The sequence below is a fragment of the Antedon bifida genome, chromosome 10 (assembly GCF_963402885.1).
Source record: "Antedon bifida chromosome 10, ecAntBifi1.1, whole genome shotgun sequence".
NCBI classification, from domain to species: Eukaryota; Metazoa; Echinodermata; class Crinoidea; order Comatulida; family Antedonidae; genus Antedon; species Antedon bifida.
In genome coordinates this window covers 19650038-19667393 of record NC_136235.1, presented here as the reverse complement: position 1 = coordinate 19667393, position 17356 = coordinate 19650038, and the positions used below count along the sequence as shown (strand labels likewise).

Below are 17356 nucleotides of genomic sequence, written 5' to 3'. Positions count from 1 at the left end.
TTTAGTGATTTAAAAAAGACATTTAAAATAACATTTGATTTTGTTTATGCCTTATTGACGCGCCATACTAGATTATTGGATTTTTTTTGACAACTCTCGGCGGCCGGATTGTTGGAGGATTGGAGTTAGTTGGAAATAACTGTTTAAAATTAAGGAATTAATAGAGATTAATAAGAATGAATAATAAATAAATTATTCAAAATGATTCATGTTACTGTCCCAAGCTTCAAACAAATTTCTGAAGAGGATGAAAAGCCGTATACAGTAAGTATAATGGTTAGACTAGCTAGGCCTAGTCTCTAGCTGACTGGCTGGTAGGGGACTGCGATTGGTTCAGTGTAACTGTGATTGACGAACATGCTTGAAACAGATAATAAAGTGGGCCTAGCTAGTCTAACTAAATGTGTCACGATTTGATGAATCATATCCGTTTTTTTCATATAGTTTGTTGCTTTCGTTTGTCTTTTTATAATAATTTTAAACGTATATTAATTATTATAATTAATTAATAATTATATTTAATTATATTAAATTAGTAATAGTAGTAGATTTAAATATAATAATAATTAATATAGCCATACAATACGTGAACAAAATATTTCCTCCCTGTTCTGTAGGTATATCAAATTAATGTACTAGTGGGTGGGCGAACACACTTTATTGAGAAACGATATCGAGAGTTCCATGCACTTCATAAGCAGGTAAAGATCAAATATATAAATTTAAAAGTTTATTTTTTCAATTGAAAAAAATGAAGATTATAGTGTAAACATAATTCAGTTTTTTATTTAATATTTTAAATTGTTTTATAATTATTTATCATTAAATAGTATCACATTTTATCACATCTTCATCATTTATTGCCTCTTTTAAAAACAATAATAATTTGTGTTTTTTATTATTTAGCTAAAGAAAACAATTGAAACACCAGAATTTCCACCAAAGAAAGTGCGACAATTATCAAACAAGGGTCTTGAACAAAGAAGAACATTGTTAGAAGGTTATATACAGGTAATTCAATAGATAATATGCTGGCCCAGACTTTCTGAAATCTTCTTATACTCATAATTTATTAACTGATATTTATAAATTAGAATGAAATTTAAATAACCAGATGCAATGCAAGGATGTAAGTGTTTGACCAATCACAAGCAATGGATAATTCAAACAGTCGCTTGTCATTGGTCAACTCTCTTGCATTGTGCTTACGTCCTAGTGGGAACCAAGCTTTACACATTTAACCATGCTTTTGTTCAACAAAATATAATTTAACCTTATTTATTATGCTGACAATTTTTATTTTTTTTAATGTATTAAGGTCGTTATTCATTTTATTTCAGGGTATTTTGGATAGAGATTTAGTCCCTAGGTCTTTACTCACATTTTTACGAGTCAAGAATTTTAAAACAGCGAGTTATGAGTAAGTTCATTTATTCTAAATTTAAAATGTATTTATTGTTCTTTTAGTTTTACATTTGAATGATTAAATTAGCCTCTAGTGATAGTTCTGTAATCATTGTTAAAAAAGGTGTGAATTCTTCCAATTTTTTTTTATATGAAATACAAAAAAATCCTAACAATGTTTTGTTTGTCTAAAAGCAAAAAAATGCTTGTTCACTATAAATATGTGATGCCTAAACCTAATAGGACCCTCTATGCAAAAATATTTTCCTAGCTCCCTGCATATAATTGTTTGGCCATGCTTTCATAATGTCTCCTGATATTTCTCTGTATTACTTACTATACTAGTAATTTTTCAACATTTTTTTCATGAAAAATATTGTAATATTATTTAAAATATGCTTACTTTTTTGCAGCGCTGCCCCTAGGATGGTTTGGTAAGGACCTGTGTAGTAATTCAATGTTTAGATTTGCGTTCTGTTTGTGTTTAGTTATAATTTTTGTGCTTTCAAACAACAACTTATATTGGGGCTTAATTTTTGTTGCTAGTATGATTTAAAGTCAGACTCATGATGAAAAAAATTGTCACAGTTGGCATGCCACGCGATCAATTGGGACTACTTTACCGTTGTGTATGCATTTTCCGTTGAGGATTTAGAATGTCATTGAGTTTATAATCAGCTTGCGTTAGTTAACGTTAGTTACCATTTACTAATCAAATTAAAAAAGTACTTAAAAGATTATCTGAACACAGGGACACCACAATTTACTGTTCAAATAAAAAAAATATTTTCTGTTGAGCTCAAAGGGTTAGAAATTTGATTGAAAAAGCCATAAAAAATAACCCCCCAAAAAAAACAATTTAAATTTTCTTGAGTCTGATTGTAATTCATTTTAAGGTTTTTTTTATGTTTTAACTTAAACTATATTCACACACCTTAGTACCAGCACTTTAGATGGATGCTCACAAATAGATTTAGTCATGTTCACACACACAAGGGTTAAGAGTACTTAAGGTACATCCGATGTAACTTTAACTCGAATGGGTTTTGCTAAACTAAAGATTGGCTTATTTACTCTGTTAGAGAAAAGATCGTTTAGGCATAGCTTATAATTATATATATAGCCCTGTTACACAACATCTATATTTAGTCCACGACCCTGATGCCTGTTCACACATTTTATTAGTACAGTATATGAATTATCTTGTCAAAGAATCCTTGAATGGCACTGCATGTAAAGCTCTGTCTACACTATCAAACTTTATGTGACAAAAACATTTGATGTGCCCATATATAGACATGTCATATCACTACCATATTTGGGCACATCACATTTTTTTGTCAAACTAGTTTGATAGTGTAGACAGAGCTTAAGAGAGAGTGTACAATATAGTTGCACATAGAAAATAATCACTGATTGAAGTGGGTATAAATGTTATTTAAATACATTTAATTTTAGGTAAAGTGCATGCTCACTTGGTCTGTTTAATTTTGGATTGAAAGTGCAAATAGAGACGTAGAATTTAACCATTACCTGTAGATATGGCACTAATCATTGGGATACAATTTATAATATTGATTATATATAATTTTGTTTTTAAACTTATACTTAGAAAAAACATTTGTTTTTTACTTTTTATAGAAAAGTTTATAAAAAGGTTTTGTTTTGGTTACTTACTGAATTACATTCATTCTTAAATACAAAACCTATATATATATATATATATATATATATAAACACAGTAGGCAAAGAACATTAATTCTAAACCGCCCGGTGATATACTGAAATTTAATTAATTAATTTGAAACGATAAAGATGAGGAAATCTGTGAGAATTAAACACATTAGGCAAAGAACAATAATTCTAACCGCCCGGTGATATACTGAAATTTAATTAATTAATTTGAAACGATAAAGATGAGGAAATCTGTGAGAATGAGAAAATATAATATATACAAAACCTATATATTATTATTACTATACTATGTAATTATAAGTCATTTATATAACTGCATGTTCTTTCCATGTTTTCAGATGTTTACTGTAAAATTTATATTTTTTAATGTTTTGTATTGTTATAGTTGAATATCTTCTAAAAATTAGCAAAACTTCAATAAAAATTAAATAAAAAATATAGCAAAAAGAATATAGAAAAGCAAATTTATATTATATTATTACCAAAAAAAATCTGCATGTCACTGAAATGTTTCAAATGCTTTCTTCATCCATTAAAAATTCACAGCAGTGTTGAATAAAAGAATTAAAACTCAACATATAATTTGTAATAATTATAGTCCCCATTCTTAGTTAATGGCACTTTTATCCCATTATAAAAAATTATAGTGTTGGCTGCAGACACAGGATTTGAACTTAAGAACATGGGTAAGCGAGTTGACCCAAAATCAAAGAACCATTTTGATCTTTAGATGTCAAAATACCCACCACATATTCTGGAAGTTCTTTTGTTAATGTATAGGAATTCTGTTAAAGGTAAATTTGTTTAAAAATACTATTCTGGTGAAGCAATAAAACCTGATTAATATTTCTTTATTGTCTTTTATTTGTCAGTTCTCTAGATGACATCGACCAAGAACCAATGTGAGTATTTATTATACAAAAGGATTTGTAGGCAATTTTGTTGATAACTTTTTAATGTGGGAAAAAAACTGACCAAAAATATTTTATATGATAAGAAATGTAATTCTTATTTTTCAATATTATATTTTAAACCTATTTTAAATAGAATAATCAATGTACTAACATACGTTACTATGTATGTTTTGTAATATTATTAGTAATATATTTTTTTTTTATTGGCTAAGAGTTCCCCAAATACTAAAACATATTCATGAATAAGATATTCCTATATTTGTAGATCTACTCATCAGCCTACTATGGTGTTTGAGACGGACCCGTTCCTAAGCTTAGTGATGGAAGCTGAACTACATGATTCTGTAGTTGAAGGTGTCAGACAGGGTCTATATGAAGACGACTTTAATCTGCCCCTAACTTGAGGCACTTTCTCAAGAATATTCTGTTTAATCTTGCCAGCCTGACTATTCAAGACGTCATGTACCTCTCATAGCGTTTTCAAAGAGCAATACAAAACTTATACAATCAACTCTCCCAATACGGATATACTTCGGTTATACAAGATACAGTTTTTGTCTTCATAAAAAACAAAGAAATGTTGGTTTTCAGCAATCCAATTAAAAGATAAATATACCAATATGTCTGGTTTTCTAGAAATTCTGGTATAATTGTGGACCCTTTAAACCATAAGATTTTCAGAGAGTCCAGTATTAGGAGAGCCGTCTGTGCCCAAGGTAGTACTATAGTCAAACAATAAACCTGGTAACTGGGGATAATATGTTGCTAATATGTCACTGTACAATTGGCCCACAGAGGACAAGAATTAGATGAGTCGTGGTATCTAGATCTTGGTGCTAATATTTGCGGATTGAAAAGTATTCATAATCAGAATTTATTTATTTGTGTGCGATCTTTTACAATATTCAGAAATACTTATGTAGTATAGTATTTTAATTATATTTACTTTTATTAATATATATATTATTTCTATTAATAATGTATGTTTATAAATTATAGATTAAATATTGTCTATGTGTCTATCAAAATATTAATCAATACTCAAACTTCTAACCAATGCAGTCATAAGTTTATTCCTATAAATTTTTTACTAGTATAGTGAATTTTACACTAGCAAATGTCAGTCAATTTAAACAGGATGGATGATTATTATTATATAACAAATTGTTCACTTTTAACTGAATATAAAACTCGCTTTTGTGTTCAGATGCAAAAGAGAGGAAAATCATAACATACAGTACAAAATAGTGCACACAACTTTAATGTAGATTTGTATTCAACTTTATTTATGTCAAATAAATGTTTTCTTCAAACAAACAAGTTTGTTTCTTTTATCTATTTATTTTTAAAAAAAACAGCCCTTTTAAAATGTATTCATAAACATACTTCCTTGAAACCATTTTTAATAAAACCATTTAAAAAAAACCATTTTTACCATTTTAAATAAAACCAATAAGGTTACAAATATAAAAGCTCAGTTTAAAGTACAGTACCAATTATAAAGATTGTTATACGTAATGGCATAATATTAAGCCTCTACAGTTATAGACTACTGTACCAAACTGTGGGCACATCACACTTTTTTGTTAAACAATCTGTTGAAGACCATGCATAGTTCAGTGAAAATAATAGCAATTCCCTCTTAAAACAGAAGGTTTATAATTCTGCCTAAATCACCATTAAAGAGGCACCTTCAATAGACTTCACAAATAAAATTTAAATTGGAAAATATTGTATTACCATATTTTTCCGAATAAATATGGTAGTAGATGTAACATAATGGCAAGCTAATTTAATAGAAACTTAAGGATATTAAAATGTTGAGAGTGTAGAACAGGTTAATTTACTTTACTGGTCTTGACCATACTGTCTGGAATTCCTTGAGTAGTGAGCTGAAGAAGAAAATTAAAGTAGATATTATAAAGTAAGAACACATCTTAAGCTCTGTCTACACTATCAAACTAGTGTGATGTGCCCAAATATGGTAGTGATATGACATCATCATGTCCATATATGGGTACATCACATTTTTTTCACATAAAGTTTGATAGAGTAAACAGAGCTTTAAACTTTATTAACACATCACAGTTCTGTTATATTTAGTTAAGATGGGTGACCATTGTACAAATGAAATACTAACCTTTTCTTATCCATTGCTTTTTTCATTTCATTTGATTTAACCAATGCTTTCTTTATTAACTTATGCGGAATGTCAGCTAACCTGGCAACGTTCAAACCATAGCTATTACCTGCTGACCCTTTGGTTAATTGATACAAAAATGTGACTGTTTCATTGCTGGATGATTGATCATCTGTTAAATATAATAATAGAATTATTAAAATGTTATCAGAATACTAACATTACAATTTAAAAACATATGTTGACCAAGTTTTGCAAAATGACTCAGTGTCCGCCATAGCTCAGTTTATTTCAGTTAGACTTGCTTTATAAAAACATCGGTAATTTGCAGCTTTGCAGTAATTTACAGAATTTCTAATTTCGTACAAACTGAACAATATTTATGAAGTTTACTCCAAACAGTGGGTCTAAAAATTGTAAAATGAAATGCTAAAGGTAACCTAATAACCCCCTAAACTTTTCTTGCCTCCTAGAGGCAGTTTCATGCAAGCACTGCAGGGTAATTTTGATGTGTGCAAAAGCTATGATCGACTTCTAAATGGTTGAAATTTCACAGTTAAAAACCAACAGGAGGATCCAAGTCACCTAAAATTTTCCATTTTTAGGCCCTGGATCCGCCACTGTGCACCTACACTATGAATGTAAATTGTACATACAAATGTACCTTGTTCATTACTAATAAGGAATGACATGTGATAATTTGCGGCTACTCCTGAATGAAGCGCCTCCAACTCAGCTATTGACGCGTAATGTGTCACAAACAACGTCAAACATTTCACCTACATTGCAAACAAAAATGTTGTTCAATAAATATAATTACTATGTGATTAATTTAAATTACAATTAAATTAAAAAATTTAAAGGAAAAAATATCTTTAAAATATAAATCAGAATTGTTTACAATAAAGCTTGGTTCCAACTAACGACGCAACGCAAGGACGTAAGTGATTTGACCAATCACAAGCGATGGATTATTCGAACAGTGGCTTGTCATTGGTCAACTCGCTTGCACTGATCGCTTAAGGGAAATGGCAAGTCAACATGTCTATGATTGTTATGGGTATACAATCATATTAAACCAATGGGGCAATAATTTCCATGATTAGACACAAATTCTTAGTGACATCATCACTATTCACCATCCTATTTTAGCTTGTTTTATCGTATTTACCTCGGATATTAAATGCTGCGCTGTAGCAAATGCAATAGCGACACCGTCGTTGGTGCTTGTACCACGCCCAAGCTCATCCATGATTACAAGGGATCGTGGGGTAGCATGAGCAAGGATGTTGGACGCTTCCTGTAACTCGACCATAAAGGTTGACCTCCGACTGCAAATGTCATCCGATGCACCCATCCTGTAAATTAAATTATCAATAATAGTGCAATTATATTGTATGCTGGAACTTCTGACTTTAGAAGTTTAGAAGCTCCGTACTTTATGCCTTATAATTCCAGGTTACTTAAGCTCTGTCTACACTATCAAACTAGTTTGACAAAAAAAGTGTGATTTGCCCAAATATGGTAGTGATATGCTTAAATATGGTAGTGATATGACATAATCATGTCCATATTCAGGCACACCACATTTTTTTGTCAGAAAAGTTTGATAGTGTAGACAGAGCTTTATACAAGATAAGATACAAGATATTTCTATTTGTAATCATTTTATTGTACTTACTTCATTTTTCCATAAAAAAAATTGTTAACAAAATATTATTTTTGTACCAAAAATTAGTTTGCAACACAAACGTCTAGCCTACCTGGTATGGATGGCATCAATTGTGGACATTTTGACTTTCTCTGCTGGAACATAACAGCCAATCTGAGCCATGATAGCAATCAGTGCTACTTGGCGTATGTATGAACTTTTACCGCCCATGTTAGGCCCTGTTATTAGCATACAGCGTTTAGCATCAGCCTAAAAAGTGAATATATCTTGTTTGTAAGTCGGTATAGTTATATTTCTTAGCCTATGTAAATGAGAAAGATACCCAACATTTTGTAGCCTGTAGACACTAAAGCTCTGTCTACACTATCAAACTAGTTTGGCAAATAAAGTGTGATGTGCTCAAATATGGTGGTGATATGACATCATCATGTCCATATATGGGCACATCACATGTTTTTGTCACATTAAGTTTGATAGAGCTTTACATTCCTTTTTTTGACAGTTTACAAACCAAACAATTTCACTAAATGTGAATAGAAAAAGATGTAACATTATCGCCATGCATAACCTGCCTGATTGTGAACTTTACCTCCAACAACGTGTCATTAGGCACATACTGTTCTTCTTGGTCCAGCAAAGTACTGACCACTGGGTGACGTCCTTCCTTGATTTCAATGTATGCAGGACCGTCAATTATTTCAGGCCTAAAAATAAAAAGCCATTTCAATTAAAGGCAACCATCTAAAGTTCTGTCTACACAATAAATCTAGTTTGACAAAAAAAGTGTCATGTGCCCAAATATGGTAGTGATATGGCCAAATATGGTAGTGATATGACATCATCATGTCCATATATGGGCACATCACATAAAGTTTGATAGTGCAGACAGAGCTTAAGTTAGTGCTCTATTCCAATCTTGGTTTTCATTCAGAAATAACTGAAAAATATCACTGTAATGTGGATATATATATAATTTTGAAAGCCACTTCAAATGTCCAACCTGCAATATTCATCATTTCTTGAAATTCTTGCCAATGATAACAAACAATCTAAGGTTGCTAGGTGTTGTACTGCTTTTTGATATGAAAAATAATTCTCACAAAATTCACTGAAAAAAGAAAACAAAAATCATGTTTGAAAATGATTTAGAAATTGTTGGTGGACAAAAGACAACAAACAAATTGTTGGGATACAGTAGATGGAGTAGACACAGTCATGAAGTCACTAGGTCAGTGCTAGGACATTAGGATTGGAAGGCAAGGCTAACATCAATATTTATTTTGTTCCAAACTCACTCATTGAAAACTTACTCAAGAAACTCAATCCAAGCATTGGCGCATTCTGCTTCTAATGTTTCTCTTAGTTGGCATAGTAACTTATGTTTTTCAACAACAAATGGAGTACGAAATCTTGAAACTGCTTTTGTGCTGACAAAATAGAATAGAAAATCAATTAATTTTTAAAAAAAATATTAAAAAGATAATGCAATATGTAAAGTTTAGAAAAAGTGCTCAGACAAAAACAAACAGAAGACAGTTTAGCAAAAATCTAAAGAAAAGGTTATGTAAACATTTAAATGGATTCATATTTAAATATGTAAATAATTTCGGTTCACCTGCTTATTTTCTCCCAATCTCTTGGAACTGTCATTAGTTTATTATTTCGAATCTCAATCAGAAACTAAAAGATAAATATAACATTTCATTCGATAAAATTATCTAGTAGTAATAATATGCAAACAACTATATTGTTACCTTTGAAAAAATAGAACAAATGTAAAGAAAAATATATATATATATATATAAAAATAGGCCTTTTTGTTATTAATAGGTTATCACACTGACAGCACTCTGATCTTTACGAAATAGCACTATATAAGTTTCATTATATTATATTTATCAAGGAGATAAATCACAATACATAAATATATTAAATTTAACCTTTAACCTTACTTCATTTCCAGACACAGTTATATAGTCTGCTGAAGGATTGTCAAGTTCTTCACGGATTTCTCTGCGATGTTTTTTCAAATCTTTGTAAACCTGATCCATGTCATTTTCACATTGCTTCACCTCTTCAAATTTGGATGTGTCCACAAATAAAGTAGTCTTATTACCTTCTCTGTTATAAAAATAAGTAAAAGAACTTTTTGTGATACTGTAATGTGAAGTAGTTTAGTTTTAGAGCAATTCTGACACAATACTGTTTACTCAGTACATTGAGAACAACTTCCGAAACCTCCTTTAGTTCCAATTACCTGATCTCTCTGACTGGTTGGTGCTTCCTATGGCTTGAATCTAACCCTAGCTGTCAGAACGAGCTTATTAGTCTAAAGGTATGAACGCTAGGTATTCAAATTGAATGATACAACTATACAAAGTTAAAAAAATCTTACTTGGCAGATTTCTCGTGAAGTGCATTTAAAAACTCATCAATATTTTCTAGTAGTTTTGGTAACTCTGTAACGATCCTTCTCAGTAGATCAGACTTTATAGACAAGGTTTCATGCTTATTTGTATTCGTCAAGGTATGTAAACTTTGACCTATACCACTTAAGGATTTCACAATATTGTAGAATTCTGATGTAGAACACTAAAAAAATTGTTTATAAAATATTATTATTATATTATATAAAATTTATACGTGGTGTACTGCAAACTTTATATCAACATATAGAACATACAACTAGTATATGGTAAAATCCATATTAACTTTTGACCCTAACACAGTTTCCCTTTTATATGTCCACTAAATAGAGGTTGGCTACATTGTTAAAACATACTGTATATTGCCTCTTGTTTGTGTCATGGGAAAGTGTCTCTTTGGTAGAGTTTTCCATTAAAAAATATACCCGGGACCATTCTAATAGTCACCACGGATAGACTTTCTTCATTAGTGCTTCTATGAATGGGTGACTTTTGGGAGTAGGAACGCTAGTAGACAAAACCCAGCACCGTTTTGATTTCGATCATTCTGGAATTTTGACATGAGTAGATGCAAAACGTGACTTTACCTTTTTGTGGTAAACAGAACAAAGGCCCTTTTCAAGATCAGGTGTTTTAGTGAGGATACCGGTTACTGCTGTTGCTACTGGAGAGTCAAAGTCAATCAGTTCTGAGATTGCATCCTGTCTATCTCTTATAGATCTGTACAAAACGATACATATACAATTTGCAAAGTGGACTGAATTTATATTATATATATACTCTAAACACTAAACTGCCCAGTGATATACTAGATATTAATTTAGAAATGTTGAAAATGAGGAAATCTGTGGAATTGAAAAAGATGCCCCATTCAAAACCGGAAACTTTTACTAGCATTAAATTGGGTCATGTTAGAGGTTTAATATCGCAATAAAAGGCAGTAAAATGAAAAATCCTTACTGTATGTTTGTAAGTGGATTTGATACCCACTTCTTTAGTAGACGAGCTCCAAAGAGGGTTGATGTATGATCCAACACCCAAATTAAGCTGCCTTTTCTGCTGTTATCTTTCTGCAGGAATTATAAAAAAGAGAAACCAGATTAAAAAAATACAGTAGTGCAGTATTATTATTCTCAATTTAGGCATGTTCTTTCACTATCATTCACAAAGGTGGCAATCATGTTTACAAGCTAAATGCTCTTTGGGGTGGAGTTGTTTTTTATCATGAGAAAAAAAACCTGGTAATGTTAACCAAGCTTAACCACCAAGCTAAACTACATGTAAGTCATGAAACATAAATGTAATTTATTTTAAGCCTTGCCTACACTATCAAATTTATGTGAAAAAAAAGTGATGTGCCCATATATGGACATGATGATGTCATATCAATACCATAATTTGGGCATATCACACTTTTTTGTCATACTAGATTGATAGTGTAGACAGAGCTTTACAAAGCATTACATTTTTAAGAAAATACCTCAGTTTGGAAAATTTCTAGGTTGCGAAGAGTACAAGCATTTAGCTTCATATTACCCACACTGCTCTTGAATGGCTTCATTTGGCTGTCAATAAAAACAAGAAGATTACAAACAAAATGAACTTTGATGTGATATACAAAATGTTTTTATTAGCGCTTTACTCTAAATGACTACATATTATTTTAATTGTGTAATTATTTGTTAAAGAAATATCAGTATTTAGGAAGATAGTAGTGTAATACTTGGTAAAAAGCAGCGCTATTTAATATTTGACCTATATTGAAGATACAGACAAGATTTTAATAAGCATTTGTGATGTCATCAATGTATTGATTTCTGAAAATCAATAGACACGGTTGGTTCAAACATACCACAAGCAATGGCACCAAAGTAATAAATGTTTTCTGAATTAAGCTCTGTCTACACTATCAAACTAGTTTGACAAAAGAAGTGTGATGTGCCAAATATGGTAGTGATATGATCAAATATGGTAATGATATGACATCATCATGTCTATATATGGGCACATCACATTTTTTTGTCACAGTAAGTTTGATAGTGTAGACAGGGCTTTAGGAAACGTATTGAATTGTAAGGCAGTCTTACTGTGTAAGTGACAAAACACGATCTAACTTGAACTCTTTGAGGTAAGTTAAGACAACCGCTAGGCACGAGATTACTGAATCTGGAAGCTTCAACATATCATGTAGTGAACTTCTTTCTGAATAAACAATAACGAACTGAGGACGATCAAAGTATATTGATCGAAAAGTCGAGAAACTCAACAGTTTCTTTTCAGAACTTATATATGTGGTGTACCGCAAACTTTATGTCAATAACAAACAAAATATACAATTTAATCATTGTAATGTAAAACACCATTGATTATGATTATATTATAGAAATACATGCTATACAAATGTTACGGTCACAATTAATGCAAAAACATACAACCAGAATTAGGCTATTATATATATATTAAAGAATCATAGAAGCAATACAACTATTCCAACCTTTGTTCCCTTTTTGATTGTTTTTTTTGTCTATATGTTTGTAAAAATCTTTGATCACCTCCAATGCACTTGCGTATGCATAATTATCGTTCGGAATACGCTCTACACGTATACGATCATCTCCTTTTGTACTGAAAATTAAACAAAATATCTACATTATAGCAATAACCATTTGTACTTTTTGTCTCTATCTATTCCTAAACCAAGGGGTACAAAATTACACTGTTAGCACTGGGGCGACCTTTTAATTTCCCCCATAGTTGTTCGTCCCAACAAAAGGGGAACTTCTTTGCTACAACTGAATGTGTCAAAATAGGATCTGAAATTCTCCACCATCTTTATGTCACAGAGAGGACATACACCTCGAGTCGAGTGAGCTGCAAACCCTTGCTGATATCATGGCTATGGATTACGGTTCAACTGTCAAATACTCGACTACTTGTTCAATAATCAATCATACCTATTTAGTACAATGCTATTTAACTGCATCTCTGTGGCAGTTGTCAGCTCTACTGGCAGGATCAGTTCAACAGGTTGGATGTGCTGTAGCCTTGTGTCCAATTCACTCCTAGATACATCATCTTCAAAGTTATCATAAATAAGCTCACCAGTTGACGGTTGCACAGCCTGCAGAAGAAATTGCCATTTATTATAGAGCATACAGTAGGTTTGTATGCTATGAAGTTGTGTCTCTTTTTGTTTTTTTTTATATTTTTTAATCATGTACTGTAAATGATAACTTGTGTAAATAGTTTTATAATAAGTAACGGCCAATCTGGTGATTCAAGTGTTGCATCCGCTTTTAAATAAAGTTGTTATTATCATATATATATCATACATTTTTATTATTATTATGTATTATAAGTAAACAATTTTGTATGGGTGAGACCAGCAGTAATACATATATTATAATTACTGCATGTTAAAAATCAATTAATCTTAGTGGTCTAGAGGTATGAATGCCAGGCTAGTGATCTGGAGGTCATGGGTTTGAGTCCAAGCTGAGAATTACTTGCTTAATTTTCCCCCAAGTATTCTAAAATGAAACAGTTGTTCTTACCACAATTCCAAATGCTGTCTTATTCGTCTTTCGTGCTTTACTCGATTCTTCTACTTCATATATACACATAAGAAACGTTGAGGGCGGTGATGCAGTGCAGTCCGCAGAGCCACTTCCTGGTTCAAGATGTAATGGTGAAGTCAAGAAAGACATGCTATTTTTTTTCAAATATTGTTCAACTATTATAATATAGTAGAAGTTCTTTTTTTTTGGACACTCCTATTTAGGCTTTAAAATAATTCATTTTAATTGAATATATTTATTTGTATTCTACACTGTGAGGTTTCTGTGATATATAATATGTATTTTTCTACAACTATAATATACAAAATACATCAATTCATTCATTGACTGAAAATCGTATTTTACTGTTTTTGAATGAATAAAAATACCAAGATAAGCTATGTAAATAATCTACAAGTTCTCATTATTTAAACTGCCAAAAGGATATCTTCGCCAACAAGAGTAGACTTTGTATACATTGCTGACAGTTCACGTGTGAATGGTGCATTGCGGTTGCTGCTTGCTGCCTTCAAGGCCGCGGTCTCTGTCTGTTTTACCACACCAACCTTATAACCCTTGGCTACCAAGCGTCGTGCATGGACAAACAGTCGATGGACTGGAATACTTGCGACCATAAAGTTGTGATCAAGGTGGCAGAAAATGTTGAGCTCCTTTGCTGCAATCTGTAAGAAATTGTATTTACAGTGCAAGAAACTCATTTCTGAATTGTCATTAAAATTATTATGAAATTTAACATTAATGAATTGTACACAGATAAATTAAACAAATGTTATGAGTTACTATACCTCTGCATCTTCACCAAAGAATTTATATTTGTATCCACACTCAACAAGAAGTAAAGCATCTTTATGTTCAGCTTTCAGTTTAATAAATTGCTGTTCCAGAGGGGTGTACTGGCTCTTACTACTTTTATCCTTACCCCTCTTCTCTTTTTCTTGAGAGTCTCTGTCTTTTATATTAGTAAACTTATCTGATCGAACCAATGATTTTCGATGCTTTGCTGTAGTTCTAACCCTAGTTGGTTTGTCTTTGCTATTCAAGGAAAAGGAATTTAATTTCTTCTTGGTTGATTTAGAAAGCTGTACATGGTTACTTTCTGTATCTTCTGATTCTGTTAATTTAATAATAATAACAACACATTTACTGAATTATTTAATAAGCACTAGATGGAAGAAAGGAAGTACAACCCAAAAGATTAATATTAATACAGTCGACTCCAATACAAAGTATTAATCACCAATACTGGAATCTCTGAAAACCGCAAGTTCTTCCAAAAAGTCCAAAATTTGGTCTTTTCCACTAAAAAAACATTTGGAATAACACACTTTCAGAAAACCAGAAATATTAGGCTAGCCCAAGGATGTCTGGCATTATGGTATTAGAAGAGTTTGACTGTTTTAAACACACCACACCTAAATAATAGCCTGCTCCTGCTCTCTATAGATATTTTACAATAAACATTTTTTTATTGACAAAACAAATACTGTAAACAATATTAAATCAGTGTAAAATTATACCTTTACTTTGACTTGTTCCAAGTTTCAGCCTTTTTGAAAACGGAGATTGAACCTCTACCTGAAGAGAACAAAAATTGCATTTTGGAGTAAATATTAAAATTGTTCCATTTGAAGAATTTGTTTTAATTTAACTTAACTTAATGTTTGATGGAAATAGTTTAGGCTAGTGCCTATTAGATTCCATTTCTAGCCGAAAATAGTTGTCTAGACTTGTCTTAAAGATGTTCAATATAATATTAGGCTAATTAATATAATGTTTATTCAATATAATATTTCTATAGTTTCTGTAATATTATATCTATTGTATATTATCTCACTGATGACACAACTACTCTAAATACAATATAATTTCTTGCACAATAATCTAAATAGCAAATAGATCGATACCTACCGATTTTCTTTTGCTTGTATTTGGTGATGTGTTATCATTATCGCATTCCTCAGTGTCCTCATCACTTTGAGATGGACTAAAGAATTTTGAGATGGTAACCTGCGTTTTCTTCTTTGTATTACACTTAAAGCGAGATAGATTTTGCTTTGGCATTGCAAATTAGTTTAACCTTGGAAGTTGTGAACAAATAATGAAAACAAAATGATCAATTATGAAAAAAATCAAGCAAAGAATGAAAAGAACAACCAGAACCCTTCAACAGAGGTCAGCTTATGAATAACAATAATAACTGGTACTTGATATAGCGCATTATGCTGAAAGCCTCAAAACAATGCGCTTTACAAAGACAGAAAAATTTAGAAAATTAAAAAGGTGGGTTTTGAGGAGAGATTTGAAGACACTAAGTTGCCTGACGGATTTCAATAGGCAACGCACAAATTGACAAACAATTTTCTTAGCCTAGCCACTACTGTAGATGAGGAGGGACCTTTATAGTCCAAGAGGACCCATACAGGCTATATAGCCACGCGGCTACTACTAGAAGGCTAGCTAGCCGGGATAGATAGCCTAGCCTAGGCTCATATAATCATACATCGTTACCGTATGAGTAGTAGCCATATTTCAATCATTTAGTATAATACTCTAATACTTTCTTACTTTTTTCAATCGACAGTGTAAATAATTTTGTTCTAAAATACACTTTTTATATCGATAAAAGACTCATTACACTTTTCGCCAAAAAAAAGTTTGTTTTGACTATGCATGACATGTGGTTGACCTTTAATTTTTAGTAGTCTCTATCCAGCTACTTTATTTAGAAAAACAAACTTTTAAAACTGTCTTTTATTTTTTTTTAAATAAAGTAAATGTACCAAGTTTAATTTAAATATTTATAGATTTTAATAATATATAAAGTAATTCTTGTTTATCAGCAAACAGAACATAATTACAATATTTTTAATACGTAATAGGCATTTTGATTTTTGTGATTGCGTCTGGATTTTTAATTAAGGATCATTGACCTTTTCATTGGTATGGCGACAACAAGCGGAAAGTTTGAAGTTGAGAGGTATATTCACAACGTCATGACGATGGAGCCTTCTGTACCGCCATTTATGTTTTTTTGTTTCTTTATTTCCATTCACAAAAACATAAACATACATAAATAATCATTACAAAACAAAAGAATGGAAATCTCTGAAGCACATAACAGCTATAAGTAGAAATCCTCTGTTAAAACAGTATATAACTAGAAAATATGAAAAAAGGGCACAAGGACAAACAAAATGTAACTTTTAAGAATGCAAAAGATAGTTTTCTCAGAGAGTAAAATGTAATTGTAAAAAATACCTGTTTTAATCAGAGTATTGCAAAAGTAATTTATTTTTGTATTTTATTTTGAAAGTTATAGCTTAGGATTCTTATGTAACTTAAGAGTCTCAGATATTTCACGCCAAATTTAAACCCCTTTACTTACTAAACTTAATGATTTTTTAGTGGTTCTTTTAAATTGTGGGTAGAATTGGTGTTTTTGTCGAGTATATTTATCGTGGACAACTGAGCATAAAATGAAATTATTTTGAACAATCGCTGGGAGTAAATTATGAAAAGCTTTATGC

At 31.1% G+C, this 17356-nt stretch overlaps 2 protein-coding genes across 3 annotated transcripts; one reads left to right on the top strand and one right to left on the bottom strand.

Annotated features, from left to right (window-relative positions):
- Window positions 1-82: 82 nt before the first annotated feature.
- On the top strand, window positions 83-4492 carry LOC144854346 (sorting nexin-24-like). 2 transcript variants are annotated; one of them, XM_078712298.1, is made up of 7 exons: window positions 83-264; window positions 618-701; window positions 907-1011; window positions 1341-1420; window positions 1818-1838; window positions 3972-4001; window positions 4279-4492. In XM_078712298.1, the coding sequence occupies exons 1-7, from the start codon at window positions 202-204 to the stop codon at window positions 4415-4417; spliced, it is 522 nt and encodes a 173-aa protein (XP_078568424.1). In that variant the 5' UTR covers window positions 83-201; the 3' UTR covers window positions 4418-4492. The 2 variants fall into 2 exon arrangements, with proteins under 2 accessions (XP_078568424.1, XP_078568425.1); XM_078712299.1 differs by lacking the exon at window positions 1818-1838 and having other exon boundaries at window positions 84-264.
- An 863-nt stretch (window positions 4493-5355) lies between these two features.
- Window positions 5356-16472, bottom strand: LOC144854291 (DNA mismatch repair protein Msh3-like). Its single transcript, XM_078712223.1, has 23 exons — window positions 16395-16472; window positions 15738-15906; window positions 15347-15404; window positions 14615-14940; window positions 14257-14491; window positions 13806-13933; window positions 13206-13372; window positions 12746-12876; window positions 12339-12453; window positions 11732-11816; window positions 11212-11321; window positions 10839-10971; window positions 10221-10417; window positions 9778-9946; window positions 9441-9505; window positions 9136-9252; window positions 8826-8933; window positions 8415-8529; window positions 7917-8074; window positions 7325-7511; window positions 6818-6932; window positions 6154-6325; window positions 5356-5905 (listed from the first exon to the last, which is right to left on the bottom strand). Exons 2-23 carry the CDS (start codon window positions 15888-15890, stop codon window positions 5857-5859), a joined length of 3093 nt encoding a protein of 1030 aa, XP_078568349.1. The 5' UTR covers window positions 15891-15906; window positions 16395-16472; the 3' UTR covers window positions 5356-5856.
- Between the last annotated feature and the right edge of the window lie 884 nt (window positions 16473-17356).